Source organism: Dendrobates tinctorius, unplaced genomic scaffold (genome assembly GCF_039654945.1).
Source record: "Dendrobates tinctorius isolate UK_male_01 unplaced genomic scaffold, ASM3965494v1 ptg000063l, whole genome shotgun sequence".
NCBI classification, from domain to species: Eukaryota; Metazoa; Chordata; class Amphibia; order Anura; family Dendrobatidae; genus Dendrobates; species Dendrobates tinctorius.
In genome coordinates, this window is record NW_027361731.1 from 19451405 (window position 1) to 19471237 (window position 19833).

The window sequence follows — 19833 nt, forward strand, 5'->3', positions numbered from 1 at the left end:
GGCAAGGTCTACTGCTCTGTCCTCATTCACACTACTAGTAATGGGAATGTGGACAGAGCAGGAAACCTTTACGCACACACATCAGGGGATCAACTGACGTGACTGAGGCCAAGTAACAGAGGAACAAGTGTGGATTGTGCAGACGCCACTTCAGAGCTGTCACTGGTGGGGTTGGAGGCCAGGGGAAATAGTAGAGACAGTGGAGCCAGAGGTCTAAGTGGAGCAGGGTTAAAAATCAGTAGTTTGAATGTGGATGGAGCAGGAGACTTTGCCGTCCACACAGCAGGGGAGCAGCTGGCATTACTGAACCCCACTAACACAGGAGCGAGTGTTTCAATCTGTGCGGACGGCACTTCCAGGCTACAACTGGCTGTGTTGTAGCCCAGGATCAATGCTCCGAGCAGGCTGAGGCCTACTTGGAGCGAGGAGAAAAAGCGTTGTAGTGTGAGTTTGGAGGCAGCAGGAGAATTTGCCATCCACACAGCAGTGGAACAGCTGGCGTTACTGAACCCCACAGACACAGGAGCGAGTGTTTATATCTGTGCGGACAGCACTTCCAGGCTACAACTGGCTGTGTTGTAGCCCAGGATGAAGCATGCAGCAGGCGGAGGACAACTTGCAGCTGGTTTTATAGAGATTGTAGACTGCTACTGATTGTTACCGTGCTCCACTATGGCCTCCGGCTCCACTGTCTCTAGTATTTCCCCTGGCCAACAACCCCGCCAGTTACAGCTCTGAAGTGGCGTCTGCACAATCCACACTTGTTCCTGTGTAACTGTGGCTCAGTCCCGTCTGTTGATCCCCTGATGTGTGTCTGGCAAGCTCTTCTGCTCAGTCCTCATTCACACTACTAGTAAGCTGGCATTACTGAACCCCACTAACACAGGAGCAAGTGTTTCAATCTGTGCGGACGGCACTTCCAGGCTACAACTGGCTGTGTTGTAGCCCAGGATCAATGCTCCGAGCAGGCTGAGGCCTACTTGGAACGAGAAGAAAAAGCGTTGTAGTGTGAGTTTGGAGGCAGCAGGAGACTTTGCCATCTGCACAGCAGGGGAACAGCTGGCGTTACTGAACCCCACAGACACAGTAGCGAGTGTGTTTTTCTCTGTGAAGACGGCACTTCTGAACACCAACTGGCGTTGTTGGAGCCCAGGATGAGGCATGGAGCAGGCTGAGGCCAACTTGCAGCACGTTTTATAGAGGTAGTAGACTACTACTGATTGTAACCGTGCTCCACTATGGCCTCTGGCTCCACTGTCTCTAGTATTTCCCCTGGCCTCCAACCCCGCCAGTGACAGCTCTGAAGTGGCGTCAGCACAATCCACACTTGTTCCTGTGTTACTTGGCCTCAGTCCCGTCAGTTGATCCCCTGATGTGTGTCCGGCAAGGTCTCCTGCTCTGTCCTCATTCACACTAGTAATGGGAATGTGGATAGAGCAGGAGACCTCGCTGGACACACATCAGGGGATCAACTGACGTGACTGAGGCCAAGTAACACAGGAACAAGTGTGGATTATGCAGATGCCACTTAAGAGCTGTCACTGGCGGGGTTGGAGGCCTGGGGAAATACTAGAGACAGTGGAGCCAGAGGCGTAAGTGGAGCAGGATTAAAAATCAGTAGTTGTTTGAATGTGGATGGAACAGGAGACTTTGCCGTCCACACAGCAGGGGAGCAGCTGGCGTTACTGAACCCCACTAACACAGGAGCTAGTGTTTTTCTCTGTGCAGACGACACATCTGAGCGACAACTGGCTGTGTTGAAGCCCAGGGATTATAGTTCAGGTGGTAGAAACATGAACACAACAGGAGACCTGGATACAGTTGGCAACCAATTATTTAGTCGGGAAGAGGACTGGCAAATTCTGGCGAGATCCAGGCCTTGTTCATTTTCAGAAAAGTAAGCCTGTCGACGTTATCGGAAGAAAGTCGTGTGCGACGGTCTTTTAATACACCACCTGCGGCACTAAAGACGCGTTCTGATAATACACTGGCAGCAGGGCAAGCCAGCACCTCCAATGCATACTGGCTAAGCTCTGGCCATGTATCCAGCTTAGAGACCCAAAACTTGAAGGGGGAAGAGCCATCTGGGAGTACACTCACAGGGCAAGACATGTAGTCTGTCAACATCTGACGGAAACATTGCCTCCTGCTGACTGGAGCCGTCAGTGATGGTGTAGACAATGGTGGCGGACACACAAAACTTTGCCACATTTGGGCCATAGTGGTCTAGCCTTGTGCTGAGGCGCTGCCTCTGCTCCCTCTTTGTGCCGAGTTTCCTCCACTGGCTCGACGCACAGAGGTGCTTTGTAAAGCACTAGCACCACTGCTGTCGGGTGGAATGGAAAACATGATGGACTGCACCAGTGTGTCTTGGTACTCCCGCAGTTTACGCTCCCGGTTCAACATTGGTATGAGGGTTTGCAAGTTGTCCCGGTAGCGGTTGGGAGTCTGCAGCATGTAGTCAACCATGTGCTGCAGACTCCCAACTGCCAAAGAACCGCTGTCCCCTACTTGAAGCGTGATCTCTGCCTGCTCTGCATCACCCCACCCTCGCTGTACATACTGACTAGAGCTTTGTGTACCTCCCTCCTCTGGAGAGATGTCTTCCTCCTCCATCGACGACTCCTCATCCTCCTCACAAAGTGTCCCCTGCCTAGGCCTTTGTGAGGAAGCACGTAGCGCAGACTGTCCAGAGGCAGATGGCATTTGGGACTCCTCATCCTCCACCTCTTCCAAAACCTCATCCCTTACTGCTTGCAATGTTTTTTGAAGCAGGCAGATAAGGGGGACAGTCATGCTGACTAGTGCATCATCTGCACTCGCCATCCGCATGGAATCATCGAAGGCACGCAAAGCGAGGCAGATGTCCTTCGTAGAGGCCCACTCAGTGGTGCTGAAGTGTGACCGGCGCACATTGCGACTTGTTTGCGCCTGATGCAGCTGGTACTCCATGACTGCTGCCTGCTGCTCACACAACCGCTCCAACATATGTAACGTTGATTCCACCTGGTGGGTAGGTCACATATGATGCAATGTTCCGGATGGCGTAATCGGCGCTGCAGAGTAGCAAGGCGCGATCTTGCCGTGCTGGAACGACGCAAGTGAGCGCCCTCTATGCGGACCTTGTGCAGCAATGCATCAAGATTCGGATAGTCCCTCAGAAAGCTCTGCCCGACCAAGTTGAGAACATGTGCCAGACATGGGATGTGAGTGAGGTTGCCAAGGCCAAGAGCTGCCACCAGATTTCGGCCATTGTCACACACACTACCAAGCCCTGCTGGAGATTCGCTGGCAGAAACCACACGTCTCTCTCCTGCTTGATGGCATTCCAGAGCTCCTGCGCTGTGTGGCTTCAATTCCCCAAATTAATTTCAGTACGGCCTGTTAACGTTTGGCCACGGCTGTGCTCATATCGGTCATAACAGGCTCCTGCTGCGCTGTTTCAGAGGAACTTGAGTAGGAGGAGGAGTCAATGTGTACAGACTGGATTCCTGCAATCCGTGGAGTTGGCAGAACACGTAGAGCGCCACTCTCCAGATCTGTACCCGGATCCACAACATTGACCCTCCACGCATTGGTGGTCAGGTGGACCTTGCTACTGACGGCATTTAGTACCGCATGTTTTATGTTTGCCTCCACATGTTTCTGCAGGGCAGGGACGGCTCACCTGCTGAAATAAAAGCGGCTGGGCACGGTGTATTGTGGGACTGCCAATGCCATGAAGTCCCGGAAGGTGTCAGTCTCCACCAGCCTGAATGACAGCATTTCAAGTGCCAGTAGTTTGGCAATGCCAGCATTCAGAGTCTTTGCTCGGGGATGGTTTGCCGAGTATGGCCGCCTTTTCTTCCATGCCTGTGCTACCGATGGCTGTCGAGTGGCCTGGGAGTGTGAGGATGACTTGGAACGTGGTGCTGTGGGTGGAATGTCACAGGGTCTCCGGACAACAGTGCCAGAGGTTCTTCCTTGGCGATCATGTGAGGAAGCCGAACCAGCTGTGTGTGAGCTGGAGGAAGAGGCCCCAACATGAGCTGAAGAGGTGGTAGGTGGTGCTGTACATTGGCCTACGTCTTCAGTGTGTCTGTGTAACTCCACCTCGTGCTTGGTCCCCACATGTTTCCACATATTAGTGGTATTGAGGTTGCTGACATTTTTCCCTCTTTTGACTCTGATGACACAGCTTGCATTTGACAAAGCAAATGTCATCTGCAACTGTGTCAAAAAAGGACCACGCACTGCAAGTCTTGGGAGCGCCCGTTTTGCCTTTTGAAAGTGGAATGCTCCTAACGGGTGCCGAAGTGGAGGCTACAGGCAAGTCTGCCCCCTCCCTCTCCCTCTGGTTTTGGCCGTTCGGGGAATCTCTTCCTCAGAGCTGATCCCACCACCTTCCTGTTCCTCACGCCATGATGGGTCAAGGACCTTATCATCTACACTCCCCTCTTCAAACACCTGCTTCTCCTGGGTTGTCTCGCCATCACCGTACGCACCAGAAAGTGGTAACTGAGTCTCGTCATCATATGATGCGTACTGAGGTGTGCTGACCATAGGCACTGGCCCACCCGCCTCTTCAGATTCAGAGGGACAAAGAAGTTGCGCATCACTGCATACTCCCTCTTCACATTCTGGAATGCTGCTTGGCTGGCCCCCTCTTTCCAAACCAACAGATTCCGAGAACAGAAGTAGAGACTGTGATGGCTCCTGTCCAGGGCTCTCTGACTGCCTGGGCACTTTGGCAGGTGGTGAAGAGACAGATGGTTGCTCTTCGGTGCTCTGGCCCTGAGAGGATGTGGGAGTAATTGAAGTTGATGCGTTAGCTGCCATCCATCTGACAACGGCTTCAATTTGTTCCTCCCGCAGCAGTGAGGTACGGTGAGGTCCTACAAAGCTGCGCATAAAGGACTGTTGCCTGCTAAAACTGGGGGATGCTGACTCACTGGTGCCAACAGCAGGCACAGAATCCCCACATCCTCTCCCTGCAGAATCCCCACGTCCTCTCCCTGCTGAAACTCCACGGCCACGTGCCTTACTCCCTGCCTTCTTCATCTTGCTAGACTGAGAAAGATAGGCAGAAAAGTACAAAGGGGGCCTTAGTGTGCTTATTCCTGAACAGCTGGTTACAGGTATAAGAAACACTTTATGAAGTGTGTGTGTCGACGACACTTTAATGGGAGCTAATGTGGCCTACACAACTTTCAAATGTAGTGTTTGGTGAACTTTGTTGTTTTTTTTTGGGGAAAAAAACTAAAAGGATGTGTCCAAAGATTTGAAAGTCAGAGTATCACCAACTTTCTGGAGCTATTACAATGCAGGCAGGTAACCTACAATGCAAAAGATGAGGCTCCAAAAAAATTGGGTAATACTAATCTGGCTGCAGCTGAAGGGCACAAACCAGAAAAAAGGCTCCTCTATCTGCTCCTATATAGTGTTTGCAACCAACCAATGTAGGTGGATAGGGATGGATGCACACTAATAAGAGAAGAAAAATGAGCTGCAATTAAAGAAAAATGTGTGAGGCAGTGACGCACGCTGAGCGCCCTACAACCAGACGTAGCTGCAGGACACACTACTCAGCGTGAGCTGCACTCACACAGTCAGACACCTCTCAGACAGCCATGAACACTGCAGCTAAGTGGGCACTAGCACTGAAAGGCTGCAGAAAGGCTCCGCTGTCTACTACTAGTGTTTGCAACCAACATATATGGATACGGATGGAAGCACACTAGATAGAATTTTTTTAAAAATAAGCAGCTCAAAAAGAAAAATGTGTGAGGCACGTTAGGCGGCCTACAACAAGACGTGGCTGCAGGACCCACTCCACAGCGTCAGCTGCACTCACACAGCCCTTGCAGACAGCTGTGAACACTGCTGCTAGGCAAAAGAAAGCTACAGTGGTGGTTTATGTAGCCTGGGTAAAGCACAATATTGTTTTTAGAATCACTATTTCTAACTGTCCCTCACAGTCTTCAACAGCAGCCTGTCCCTAACTGAATTCACAGCAGAGTGACCAGAAATGGCGGCGGCGGTGGCTTTTATAGTGCATCATGACATAATTTCAGCAGCCAATCACCGCCATGCCAATAGTTAACATGCCTACATGCCTAATAGGATGTACCCACACTTCTGAGGTTTCCCATTGGCTGAATCAAAACGAGCGGGCTGATAGCATTATGGGAACTTCCGATTCCGGTATCCGATATGAAAAAAGTATCGGAATTCCGATACAGCTAATATCGGCCGATACCCGATACTTGCGGTATCGGAAAGCTCAACACTAGTGACGATTAATGGCTTTGATAGCCAAAGAATGTGGTATAGAGGAGTACAGGTTAACTACATCACATGTGAAGAAATTGAAAATATTATCCCAATAAACACTTTCCAAAGACGTCAAAACAGAAGAAGAATCCTTTAAATATCCGGGAATCCTAGAAATTAAAGGATGGAAATGGTCATTGACCCAGGAGCTAAGGTTCTCATTTAGCGATCCTATGCTAGAAATTAAGGGCTGTAGGGGAGGGGGAAAAATATTTTTGTGGGTCTTAAGGAGGCCATGGAAAATAGAGACTATAGGATGGTCAGGAATTGGCCACTTGCCAATTTTTGAATCTAAAACACCCGATGATATGCCCTCCTGAGTGAAAAAAGCTCCAATTTATAAGACAGAGTGGGGTCAGACTTCAATGACAAATAGGTGGTTGAATCATGCAAAATGGTATGAGCAAGACTGACATATAACTGAGTATCCATTACTATGGTGCAACCACCTTTGTCTGACTGCCTAATTACAATGTTGGAGTTTTTTTTGCAGCTGGCTGACAGCCAAAGATTGACTGGCAGACAAGTTACAAGAAACATTAGCATGTTTTGTTTCCTGATCTAACAATTTCAAATCCTCAACCAAAGATTGAAACAAATCCAAAGATGTAACTCTGGATTGGAGGGGATAATAAGGTGATTTTTTTTGGGCTAAAGGGCCTGTCACACTAAGCGATATCGCTATCACGTCACTGGTTTTTGTGACGTTATAGTGATAATGCTAGTGATATCGCTATGTCTGATACTTGCCTCCGACCGCTCCCCCGCTGGTTATTGCTGATCACGAGAGAATGTCCTGGACTGTTTCTCGTCGTCAGCTTCCTGCTGTGGAGACGAGCGACGCGTAGACGCGGGCGGGAGGACGTCAGGATCGCCTCGTCTGACAGGTAAGTAGCGACCCCCGACCCCAGCGATGTCGCTGGTGAGATCTGCCTGTGTGGCAGCTCACTAGCGACCACTTAGCGATGCACCAGCGATCCTGACCGCGTCATATCGCTGGTTGGGATCGCTGGTGCATCGCTAAGTGTGACAGTACCTTAACAGATATATCTTTATCAGAAATAGCAAGTGCGTCATTCCTATGATCCTGTAAGGATGATAATATCGATATAGCTTTTTGTTCTCTGAAAGAAAAAAATTACGACTGAGTCATTCGAGACATCTGAATAAAGTGGATTCACAGATGGTAAAACAAGATCCTCAGGAAAAAAGTCTTTTTACAGTCAATAACTGGGTAAATTTATTCATCTTTTATTGTTTGAAAAAGGTCAAATCTTCTGGTGGGCACAAAATTTAAGCCTTTTTGTAAAACATTCAGCTGGTCTTGAGACAGGAAAACGGGACAAAATAATCACATTGGAAGGAGAGTCTAGCTCCTCATGCGTCTGTTCCTGTTAGAGTATGTTTGTGGGGACGGGTCTTCTAAGGGGGTTATCTCCTCCATATATAGTGACTTGCTGCATACACATCTACTGAAATTTCTGATCAATGTGAGGACTAAGTGGGTGAGAGAGCTGGGCTGCTTGGAAGATGAAACATGGGAGTCTGTCCTGGAATGGATACCTAAATTATCTTTGAGCGAACCGTACAGACTGTTGCAGCTTTACATTCTACACGGAGTGTACAGATCACCGGAGGTTATGTATATGGCCGGATTACGAGCTACCTCTGAATGCCCTAGATGTAATAATGAAAGTGCCGGAATGCTTCATATGTTATGGATGTGTCCAAGGTTGACTGCTTTCTGGTTGGTGGTCTTGAGCTGGAACTATGAAGCTTATAGATGTGTAGTCCCAAGGGAACTGGTGGTTTGCCTGTTGGGGTATGTGGAGGAAATTAAAGTGGATAACATCCTCAAGGTGGCTATTTCCAGATTGTTATATATGGCTAGAAAGGTAATAGCGAGGAGCTGGATAAAGGAAGATCCACCTTCAAGGGGAGAATACCTTCAGTATGTCAAGCATGTCATTAAGCCGGAGAAAGGGGTCTATAAGAAAAGAGGAAAACTGGTAATGTATGACAGACTGGACGCCATGGCTGGAGTTAGGTTAAAGGGAATCTGTCACCCTTTTTTTGAATATGAGCTGCCAGCACCGACATCAGGGGCTTATCTACAGCATTCTGTAATGCTGTAGATAAGCCCCCGATGTAACCTGAAAGATAAGAAAAAAGAGGTAGATTATTCTCACCGGGGGGGGGGGCGGTCTGGTCCGGTGGGTGTCGTGGTGCAGTCCGGCTCCGTCCATCTTGTAGCGATGCCATCCTCTTCTTTCCTTCCTGTCGTGGCTCCGGCGCACTGCTCTGCCCTGTTGAGGGCAGAGCAGAATACTGCAGTGCGCAGGCGCTGGGAAAGGTCAGAAAGGTCCAGCGCCTGCGCACTGCAGTACTCTTCTCTGCCCCAGAATGCTGTAGCTAAGCCCCTGATGGCTGTGCTGGCAGCTCATATTCGAAAAAAGGGGTAACCGATTTCCTTTTAAAAGATGGATGTATAGGGATTGGTACATTGCGATGTCTGTCTATGGGAATGATTATCATATTGTTCTCTTAAGAAAAATGTATGTCTAAATTTATATATTTATACAGGTCATTCTACTTTGATAATACGAGCTGTCTAGTGGGGATTGTTCGGTATGTTGGGGTTTGTTTTGCCGTCTTAGATACAAAAACTGAAAATACCACTGTAATAAGTTTATAGCGGTGTTCTTAATAAAAATCTACTTGAATTTAAAAAAAAAAAAAAAATATGCCTTGGAAATCGCAGTCACACAGCTTAAGATTTGTGGTCAGCTATCCAGGCTACAGAGGTCTTTTGGCCTGCAGAGTAACCTTTTTATATGCAATCTGTCGACATGGTGGAGTTTCACACTCCACATGTAGCAGCGACGAGCCCTGGTGCAGTATGTCCTTTTGCATAGCCTGGGCCAATGTAGTACAGATGTGGTGAAAAATCACGCTCACGTAGTGAGCACAGATGAAGGACTTTTGCACCCTCCTGCACAGTTTCAAAATGGCTATCAAGATGGTTTTCACTGACAATGCCATCATCAGCATCACTATTCCGATTATCTACATGCTGGAGCACACTTTGAATAGTCTGCGAGAGGTTGTGGTGGTCCCAAACGAGGAGGAAGAAGCGGAACTGATATCAATATCTCAAAGTTCCGGACAACGGGGGGGGGGCATGGTACCAGACAAACTGTTAGTGAAGGTGCAGGAGCCGAGGAACAAATGGAGGAGGACAAGGAGTGAGAGTGATGCAACAGTCAGAAGATGAAGAGAATAATGATCCCCTCCTTGTTTTCTGTGGTTGGCGAGAGAGAATGTAGGAAGCAAGCCTGAGTGTTACCCTGCCGCCAAGACACCATGGACTTGGATCTCATGAATGCGCCCCACCTAAGAGTGCCTTCTTGCTGTACTATTTACAACCAGATCCTTTCCTCTTGTAATGGGATACGCATATGCTGCTAAAGTATCAAAACACGATTTTACACAAAATTAAGAGTGGTTTTCCCCAAGACAGCAGTTGCGCACAATTAGTGCATCACAGTTATAGAGTTCCAACCCTGGGAACGTTCAAGAACGTTAGCATCAGTAGTGTAAGTGGCATAAGCAATTTCTGTGAGTAATTTCACACATTTTTTTAGACCATCACGTGCACCTGCAGAATAGATTGTACATCTGACACTTGAATGACTGGAGAGAATGGTGCAGGAGTATCTTCAGATCAATATCAATACCATCAGGGGGAATTTGGACCCTTTTGCATTTGGGTCTTCAAAAATGGCTGAGTGGCCTAGCTTTTATCAAGATGAACAAGTCCTGGATCTCCAATGACTTTCGCACCCCAATCGCAGACTGGGCGATGGTGTAGTTTTCAGTGGGCTGCATTGATCTTGTGTTATTGCAGTATGTGACACCTTTGTCATGGATCCTGTGTCTGCTGTTGCTATTGTTGGTAACAATTTTTGGAAATGTGAAAGCCTCATTATACTATTTCTACTCTGGGGAAATTAATTACAGTTTAGTGGTGTCTTCCCCTAATTTTTAGAAATGTTTGGACTCCAAATTGGGTCTCCCACATGTGTCTTGCCTGAATTTGGCAGGTCTCTCGGAGCACCAGGCCTACACCTGTCTCTCATCCACCTGTTAATCATCAATGTTTAAGCTAGAAATGCTGGTCCAAGCCCTGTTCCAGGCCTTGCCCCATGCATCCATGCATTGCAATTAAATGACTAGTACTCTGGGTGCGTTGGGCGGTTGGAGAGTTTTGATGCAGGGAAAAACGGGTAATTCTAGTGCCTCTTCTGAGACCTGTACTGTGTGTCATATTAGGGTGAAGGAAGAGGAGGAGAGGCCACTTCATGCAGTGCTTGTCATCTACTGGAGCACATGCTCTTTCTGGCCCTCATCTACAAATCGTACCACTGTGTGGCTGCAAAAGAAAGGGAGATGGGTATCCCTTCAGTAACACCAGTTGTCTTTGGATAGGATGATGCTTGTTCAGTAGAGTTTTCAGCAACCTTACCACCTATCCCACATAAACCTCAAACACCAAGTCTGTTCCCCCTTCCACCACAACCTTACTTTTTCCCACTCGTCTTGGCTGTACCCTTCCACTTTTTCAACTAGCTGTTTCACAACCCTGTAAGTCAACTGTCACTTATATAATAATCAGTATTTATTGACTGATATAGTGTGGCTAGACCACAGAATTGGCACAAAAGATTAATAGGTTGAAATGTGGACTGGTGCCTGCATCAGAGTATTACCCCAAATGATTTTGATTAGTAAATGTGACCTCTGGAGTCCTGACTGCAACACAGTTGTAGCCCAAGCGATTTTGAGTATGAAATGTGGACTACTCTTAGCACAACACTATTGGCACAAACTACAGGGTGGGCCATTTATATAGATACATCTAAAGTAAATGGGAATGGACCCGACTGGACCACAGAGGGTGACCCGGGCCTACCTGGACTAAGGAAGGGTAGCGACCGTGGTCTGTAGCAGCTGAGCATGTGGGCAAGGTGGCGACATGCAGGACTAGATGACACTGCACAACTTCAGGTATAAAGAACATAAAGTTTACTAAGACAAAGTCACATACAGAACACAAGACATAATGCCAGGCTCCTGATTCTGCACAACAAGGAAGGGCACACTTCCCAGGTTAGCAGACAATGGCAGGAGGTCATCATGGGATGATGCAGTTCGGGGTCATCTGGTATGGGCATACCAGGGAACCTCTCTCTCTTTGGCCTCTGGCGTAGCGCAGGCACAGCAGGAGAACATCAGCCACCTCGCTGGGATAGACATCATCACAGGGACGACGCCAGGGAACTGGCAGGACATCGGGACACAGGCAAGACACGGACAGGACAGATCTAGGAGCTTCAGCATGGCAGCTCAGGACCGACTCTGAAACACGGGCTGGACCACGGACTGGACATCTGGACACAGGCTGGACATCTAGGACAAATGTAGGACATCTGGACTACAGACACGGCTCCAGGCAGAAAACATCAGGACACAGGCAGGACATCAGAGGCATCGGCAGAATATTGGGCAGCAGTCATCAGGCTCCGGACCTCGGACATGACCTCCAGGCACCAGATAGCAGTCATCAGGCTCCAGGCACCAGACAGCTGTCGCCAGACACTGGACATCGAACACGACCTGGAAAGGAACTCAAGCAGTATGGTGCAAGCATTGCAGGATTGAACCAGAGCTGGACGGAGTAGCATAGCAAGCTGAGCACAGCATAGAAGATACTCAGCAGAAACACCGGACTCCATCTCCAAAAGACAAACACAGGTTTATTCATAGGTTACAGGAAACTCAGTCACTGGGTATGTGCTTTGAGCCACAGAAGGACTTCAGGAACATCACACAGCAGGAATCAGGGCAAGGGCTTTGGTACCAACACAGAGGCATGACAGGTCCAGGGACAAAGACATCAGCTTTCCCAGAACTAATAGCAGGCAGAACTGGAGCTGAAGACAAGACAGACCAGGAGCAACATAGAGGACTGAACACGCATGGAGCCTAATGAGAAGCTCTGGCAATGCCCAGCAGGGAAGAGGAACTTTAAATAGGAGCTGCCCCTCAGCAATAGGCTGAGGATAGCAATTCAAGAGCACACACTACATTTAATAAGAGCAGGGAAGGTGTGGCTGTGCACACCTGTTGTGAGTTCATTTTCCCCTTCGTCACTGAGGTCTGGTGAACTCCCTATTCTGGTAAAGGAAGGTAATGAGCCTGATTATCAGGCACCTGAGCCTAATGAGGAAGACTGGCTGAGTGGAGTCACGGACTGAATATAAGGCTGCCGACGCCCTTCTGCCCTGCGGGTGATTTCTCTGTGGACTTCTAGGACACCAGTCTGATTCCTGCTCCTCTAAAGCTAAGTTTTCTGTTTTGCCTGTTAGCATTTTTGTTTTGTTTTTTGTTTTCCTTGCTTTCCTGTATTCTGCCATTCCCTGCTGGGGTGAGCTGAATCTCCTTTTGCCTGTAGCTCTGTCTTCAGAATATTCCTGAGTACTGACATAGCTTTTTTTGAAGCCTAGCGTCTTCAGGGCCTTTTTCACTGTCAGTCTGTTGGCTCTTATTTTCATAGGGTTTTTCACGGATTGCAGACAGCAGCCTTCCTGTCCTTTTCTATCTAGTTAGCTTGGGCCCCGTCTTTGCTCAGTCTATCTTTCTGTCTGTGTTAGTATTTTCATCTTGCTTCACCTTCATTATATGTTGGGGCTGCCTATTGCTTTGGGGTCTGCTCTGGGGCAGTTTAGATTTCCCCTTTCTTTCTTTAGGCCTATTTAATTCTCCGGCTGTGATCGAGGGGTCTAGGGCATCGTAGGAACCCCCCACGGCTACTGCTAGTTGTGTTGATAGGTTCAGGGGTCTGCAATCCGATAGCTGCCAACTTCTCTGGTTTTCTGGACTTAGCAGCATTTCTGTTTTTGCCTCCTACGGTGACTCAATCATAACACACACCCCAAGCACAGACAGAAACCAGTACAGCATAGCCAGCACAGGAACTGAGGCTTGAAGCACCTAGCAGTGGCTGCAAGCCTGAACACGTGAAAAGTCATGCACCAGCTGTAAAGGACCTCGCAACCCACGGATAGCTTCCACAGCAGCCAGCAGAGCAGGGAACTGAGCAGCATCCATACAGGTAACAGACAACAGTATCCCAGCTGATTAAAGGGAAAGGAGAAAAGGGTAAGAGCACAGACAGGCATGGTAACGCCGGGGAAACAAGGTACAAACACATTGGCGTTACAACTTGCAGCAGCAGGAGTGGCCTTTCTGCGCTGTTACTCTGAGAAAATAGCATCAGCAGAGCATGTCCGCTTTTTATATGGAGAGGGACATGTGACTTCAATGAAAGAAGCCCTTGTGTCATAACGTTGGTTTCTGCGCCTTGACTGCCTGCTGGAATACACACATTAAGTTCATTTAATAAAACATACTGATTGCTAGTACTCTGACCTCTCCCCATTCATCGCCTTTTCCCCTCATCAAACACGAACCCTAACCTAGCCTAAGTCCTAATGTCACGATTCAGCTGTCAGGTGACCTGGGACAAGGAGCTCCTTCCCTGTCCCTAACACTAGGGGGTGCCTTAGCTCGCCCTATTTCCCAGGATACTTCTGAAGGTGACGAAGCCGGGGCAGCCACCCTTGCCTTATCTCCTGAGTTAACCCTCTATGTTGTGAATTTTCTCTGTCTAACCTCTGGTGATTACTGAAGATAGTGGAGCTGGTCAGATTGAGAGTTCTCTTTCTGGGCTCCCTCTGGTGGTTACTGGAGGTAGTGGAGCTGATCTGATTGACAGAGGCTTGCCACCTGATAATGAGGAAGACGATTGGAAATCTGGTGTTCCTGATTGGGATTTAAGACAGCTGACTCCCTCTATCCCTGCTGGTGATTTTTTTTTTTCATGTGCCTCCTGAGGTCTGATGTCTCCCGCTCTTTCCCTGCATGTTCAGCTAAGTGGTTCATTTGCTATTCTGTTTGCATTTGATCTGGTTTTGTTTATCTCTGCTTTGTGCGGGTCAGCTAGCTCTGGCTGGGGCTGTGCTGAATCACCACCCATATGTTACTGCATGTGTCAGTTTGTTTTGTCCCCTTTTCTATTGGTCTCTTTTTGCTTTGCTTTCAGAATATACCAGAGTGCTGATATAGTGGGGGGCGAGGTTGTGTGACTTCAGTGTTTTTTTTGCATCAGACGTGTTGGACTTTTGCAGGGTTTTTTGCGTGATTGCAGACAGTGGCTTTCCTTTCCTGTCCTGTATAGTCAATGTGGGCCCCATCGTTTGCTCAGTCTATTTTTATGCCTGCGTTTGTGTTTTCATCTTGTCTCACCGACAATATATGTTTGGGGGCTATCTATTCCTTCGGGGTCTGCTCCAGGGCAGTTTAGATTTCCCCTTTCTTGCTTTAGGCTTAGCTCTCCGGCTGTACCGAGGCGTCTAGGATCATCGTAGGTGCGCTCCACGGCTACTGCTAGTTGTGTTGACAGGATAAGGGGTCTGCATCCGCTTAGTTACCAACCTCATTGGTTTTCTGTGGCTTAGCCTGGGCCTGCTATCCTCCTTGGTGACCCATTCATAACACCTGTCTGTTCTCTTCCCCATCCAGGGAAGAGGGGTGCTACTGTGCACCGCAGTACACCAACCCAACAAACAAGGCTACACAAACAAGGGTAAACTGAAAACACCATGCATACAAATATTCACAAACATATAACAGGAATGCACCAGGGAGTGGAGCATGGGGAAAAAACAAAATAGAGGAGGGAAGAGAATTACCACACTTACAAACCACACAATAGTCACAGATAACTCCTCATGTGAACACCTCTCCTTCTATGCCATGAAATAAATGCTAGCTCTGATGTAGGTTTGAATCGGGACCTAGATTATAAAGGGGATGGGAGAGGCTAACCAAGCACAGCTGAGAGCTCAGAGTTTTCAACATGGTCGACTAACCCCTGTTTTGCCAAAAGAAATGAACACCATTAAAAAGAAGTGCTTTTCAGAGTAGGAGCAATCGGACACTGCAGTCTTCTGGCTACTCTCAGAGGTAACCCCATGACTCCTATCAAAAGCATTATTGGAAACGCTATAATTTACTGAAATGTGCCCTAACTTTGCTCTGAACCCTAATCCGAATGTGCTACGTTGGTGCCGAATTTGAGATTGGCGAACATTTTACGACAAGTTTGTAGATCTCTACTCCCCGTTTCATACATTGCACATTGATGCCTTCCTGGACAATCCTTTTTCTTTTATTTTCATGGAGTCGTAACAGAAGGAGCGCCTATAATGAGGTCAAAGGACTATCTCTGGTCCTCAGAATGGACTGAGTCCTGAGATGCCATTTTTTTGCCATCTTATCTGCTGTTTTCCGGTCACTTCTTGTAACTGTTTTGCGGCTTTAGAAACCTGAAGGGGTTAATAGAAGTTTTAAAACTGAAACTATGAACAGAGAGTTGGTTTTCATTTTTGTGCATTATGTTCCAACTTTTGCACTTTTTCGGATTGGTTACACGACGTGTCCACCTGAAAACACACGGTGTACACATGTCCTTACACTATACCAGCATCACTTCTCCTGTATGTTGTTTTCCCATGGTATTTTGTATGATTCTTCATCAGCTGATCTTCCTTCCATTTAGTATCCTGGCAGATACAATCGGTATAATTATCTTCTAGAAAATTTACTTTAAACATTAACGAATGGCTACAGACAAGATGGCGGAGAGTATATTACACCTCACCCTAGAGATCCTCTTCCGGCTTACTGGAGAGGTGAGAGATTCTGATGACGTCACATTACATCATTCTTATCTATGGGAATAACAGATGGACAGAACTGGAGAGGTGAGGACTCTGGAAATGTCTGTACCGAGATTTATTAATGTGTCTCTCCATAACCAGGATTACACAGTGGTGAAGACTACCTCTAGTGAGCGCTGTCAGGACCCTGTGTCTGAGGGATGGGGAAGACCCCTGAGCCTAATCACGGGGCCTACACCTCACCCCCTGATACATGAGGACATCAATGACCAGAAGATCCTAGAACTCACCTACAAGATGATTGAGCTGCTGACTGGAGAGGTGACACTGCTGGGAATGCTGGGACATTATACAGTAACACTATGAAGGGATCGGGGGGATGACGGTATCATTGTATGTGTCAGGTTCCTATAAGGTGTCAGGATGTCGCTGTCTATTTCTCCATGGAGGAGTGGGAGTATTTAGAGGGACACAAAGATGTTTACAAGGACGTCATGATGGAGGTTCCCCAGCCCCTCACATCACCAGGTAATAGACCGGACTAAATACACACGGCCTATAATTATCTGTATGTAAAGAATGAATTCAGTCCCTGTATGTGTTTCCTCCAGATCTATCCAGTAAGAGGACAACACCAGAGAGATGTCCCCATCCTCTTCTTCCACAGGACTGTAAACAAGAAGATCCCAATGTTCCTCAGGATCATCAGGTAGATGGAGAGAAGGTGTCATGAGATCTCCCCTATGATGTGTAGACGGCTGTGAAGGTCTTGTGCTCAGTCTTGTTTTATCCACCAGTATTATATGTTTTATACTTGTGTAATGAGAACGGTGGAGATGGCAGGATTAGAGCTGATCATAGATGGGACTTCTCCATCTGTCTGTGACTTTTACAATATTTGTTTCAGGGTGAAGATCTGACCCATATCAATACTACAGAGACATATGTGAGGGGTGATGAGCGGTGTAAAGAGGAGATTCCTACATATGACTACCCAGGTGAGTAGTGACCACTAAATGCAGAGGAGTCACAGATTCTACTGTAATTACACACGTGGTCAAAATTTTTGTACCCCTCGTTTAATGAAAGAAAAACCCACAATGGTGACGGAAATATCTTGAATCTGACAAAAGGAATAACAGATAAAAAAAATCTATGAAAATTAACAAATGAAAGTCAGCCATTGCTTTTCAACCATGCTTCCATAGAATATTTAAAAAATAAAACTCATGAAATTGTGACAAGAGGCATGTTAAATCACTGTGTGTCCACTATTTAGCATCACAGGTGTCTACAATCTTGGAATCAGTGTGTGGCCTGTATAGAGGGCTACAGATACTGACTGTGCTGTTTTGTGATATGGTGAGTATCACACTCAACTTAAACAGGAGGAAGCGAAGGAAAGATTTGTCTCAGGAGATTAGAAAGAACATTATAGAAAAACATGTTAAAGGTAAAGGTTATAAGACCATCTCCAAGCAGCTTTATGTTCCTGTGATTACAGTTGCACATATTATTCAGAAATTTAAGATCCATGGGACTGTAGCCAACCTCCCTGGACGTGGCCACAGGAGGAAAATGGCTGACAAATTTTGCAACAGGATAATGACACAAAACATACATCTAAAAACACCCAAGAATGGCTAAGAGGAATACAATGGACTTTTCTAAAGTGGTCTTCTATGAGCCCTGAACTATATCCTATAGAGCATCTTTGGAAAGAGCTGAAACATGCCGAAAGCAAATTTTGGCAAAGTGCCAACAATTTTGTCTAGCCCACACCAGAGCAAGTGGGAAGCACGAGGCTAAGTGCCAGAACTGGTGCATCTTATATATGCTCCATTTTTGGTGCGGCTGAGAGCTGATATTTTTAGTCTGGAATGGGGCCAATGTCCATGTTCCCTTTGTAGGCTCTTAATATCAGCCCGCAGTTGTCTGCCAAGCCTTTGCTAGTTAATAACTATAAGGGGGACTTTATGTCATTTTTTTTTTTTTTGAGCAGGCCCCCATTTTAATATCCAATAAACGCTAAGTATACAACTGAGAGCTGATATTAATAGCCTTGGAAGGTCCATGGGTATTACCCCCTTCCCAAGCTATAAACATCAGCCCACAGCCATCTGCTTTACCTCTGCTGGTTATGAAAATTAAGCCCATGCAATTTTTATTCATAAAAACAATTTAATCAAATACATGTACACTAAGCTGCACACACATACTGTGCTAATTATATGTGTGACTGACATCTTTATATCTATTCTATGAATACAGGGTGGGCCATTTAGATGGATCCACCTGGGTGGGCCATTCATAAAGTTGGATCCAAAATGGCCACCTTCAAAATGGCTGCCATGGTCACCACCCATCTTGAAAAGTGTTTCCCCTCCCATATACTAATGTACCACAAGCAGAAAGTTGATTTCACCAACCATTCCCATCTTATTTAGGTGTATCCATATAAGTGGCCCACACTGTATATGTTGTTTGTAATCTATCTGTTCTATTCGGTTGCGTCACGCTGTGATTCTACTGTACGGCTTTTCATGAAATATATACAGTATATGTGTTTATTGAACTATATTTCCATGGAAAAATATGTGTAAATGACACAGTAATTCACTGTGTCAAAGTTCATGTTACAATCGAATTGCAATCAAATAGCAATTACATGGCATTCGGATGTCAGTCGGATGCAAGGTGTGAAAAATCGGATTGTACTCGCATGAAAATTGCGTGGCACTGTTTATGACATTAGTCCTACTTTTCTAGACCGAAATCAGAACTTTTTTTTTACATGGTAATGGGTACAAGCCCTCAAAACCTAATCCCCTGAAGCCATTGTCACCTGTACACAAGCAAAAATAAGACAACAATATCTCTCTCATGTCCAAAATTGAATGAATAGTTACCAACGCTGTAATCAATCTGTCCGACATGTGCTCATAATAATAACAATCTTTACTTCTATTGCAGCAACGTACTCTGCAGCGATTTACAATTCAACAGTTTATATACAACAGTCCTAACAAAGTTAACGATAATACTATAATTAATGCCAAGATATTGATGAGCCTGCCCATATGAGCTTACACTCTACAATGTGGAGGGAGTGACACAAAGTACAGGGGCTTATTTACAATGATGGTCCATCTATCTTGAGGAATTGGGGGTGGATAAAGGTTGGATGAGCTAGTCACCAGCCAATTTTTGTAGTGCTTTTGGGTGCAAAGGACTTTGATGGAGGTTTATGAGGCAACCACTCCTGCTGAAGAGCAGGGGAAAATGACTCCCTGCAGCAAGAGCGGGCCTATGAACTGTGATGACCTCAGTGAGATCAGCGCAGTTAACTTTGAAAAATCAGGGTGTGAACGAGCCGTTCTACCCAGATTTTCAACGTGAGTGGTTACCTCAGGTCACCGTTTATTCTGATATGCAAATGTCACACAGATGGATTACGGCATGGGACACTTTGGATTCTTTCAACTTTGGATAGGTGAGTGATATTCTTTTTTTATTTTTGTTTCTTTACAGGTGACCATGGCTTCATTGGATTAGTTGTTAAGGTGAGTATAATGTGATTTTTTTTTTTTCTTATTTTAGACTTAATTTTACCCTATATACCCTTAATTTTACCCTATATAGACAGCAGGGCCTGAATACAACTCTCAACATTGTTCCCTGCTTCCGATGATCACAGGCAGAGCAAGGTACAATGATG

General features: G+C 46.6%; 1 protein-coding gene across 1 annotated transcript in view; it reads left to right on the plus strand.

Annotated features, from left to right (window-relative positions):
• Positions 1–19833, plus strand: part of LOC141094354 (uncharacterized) — a 165013-nt gene that overhangs the window by 40439 nt on the left and 104741 nt on the right. The window contains 5 exon segments of the mRNA XM_073580192.1: positions 15995–16127; positions 16257–16436; positions 16520–16643; positions 16727–16824; positions 17023–17113. Of these exon segments, the coding sequence (XP_073436293.1) occupies positions 16056–16127; positions 16257–16436; positions 16520–16643; positions 16727–16824; positions 17023–17113 (565 nt within the window). The 5' untranslated portion in view covers positions 15995–16055.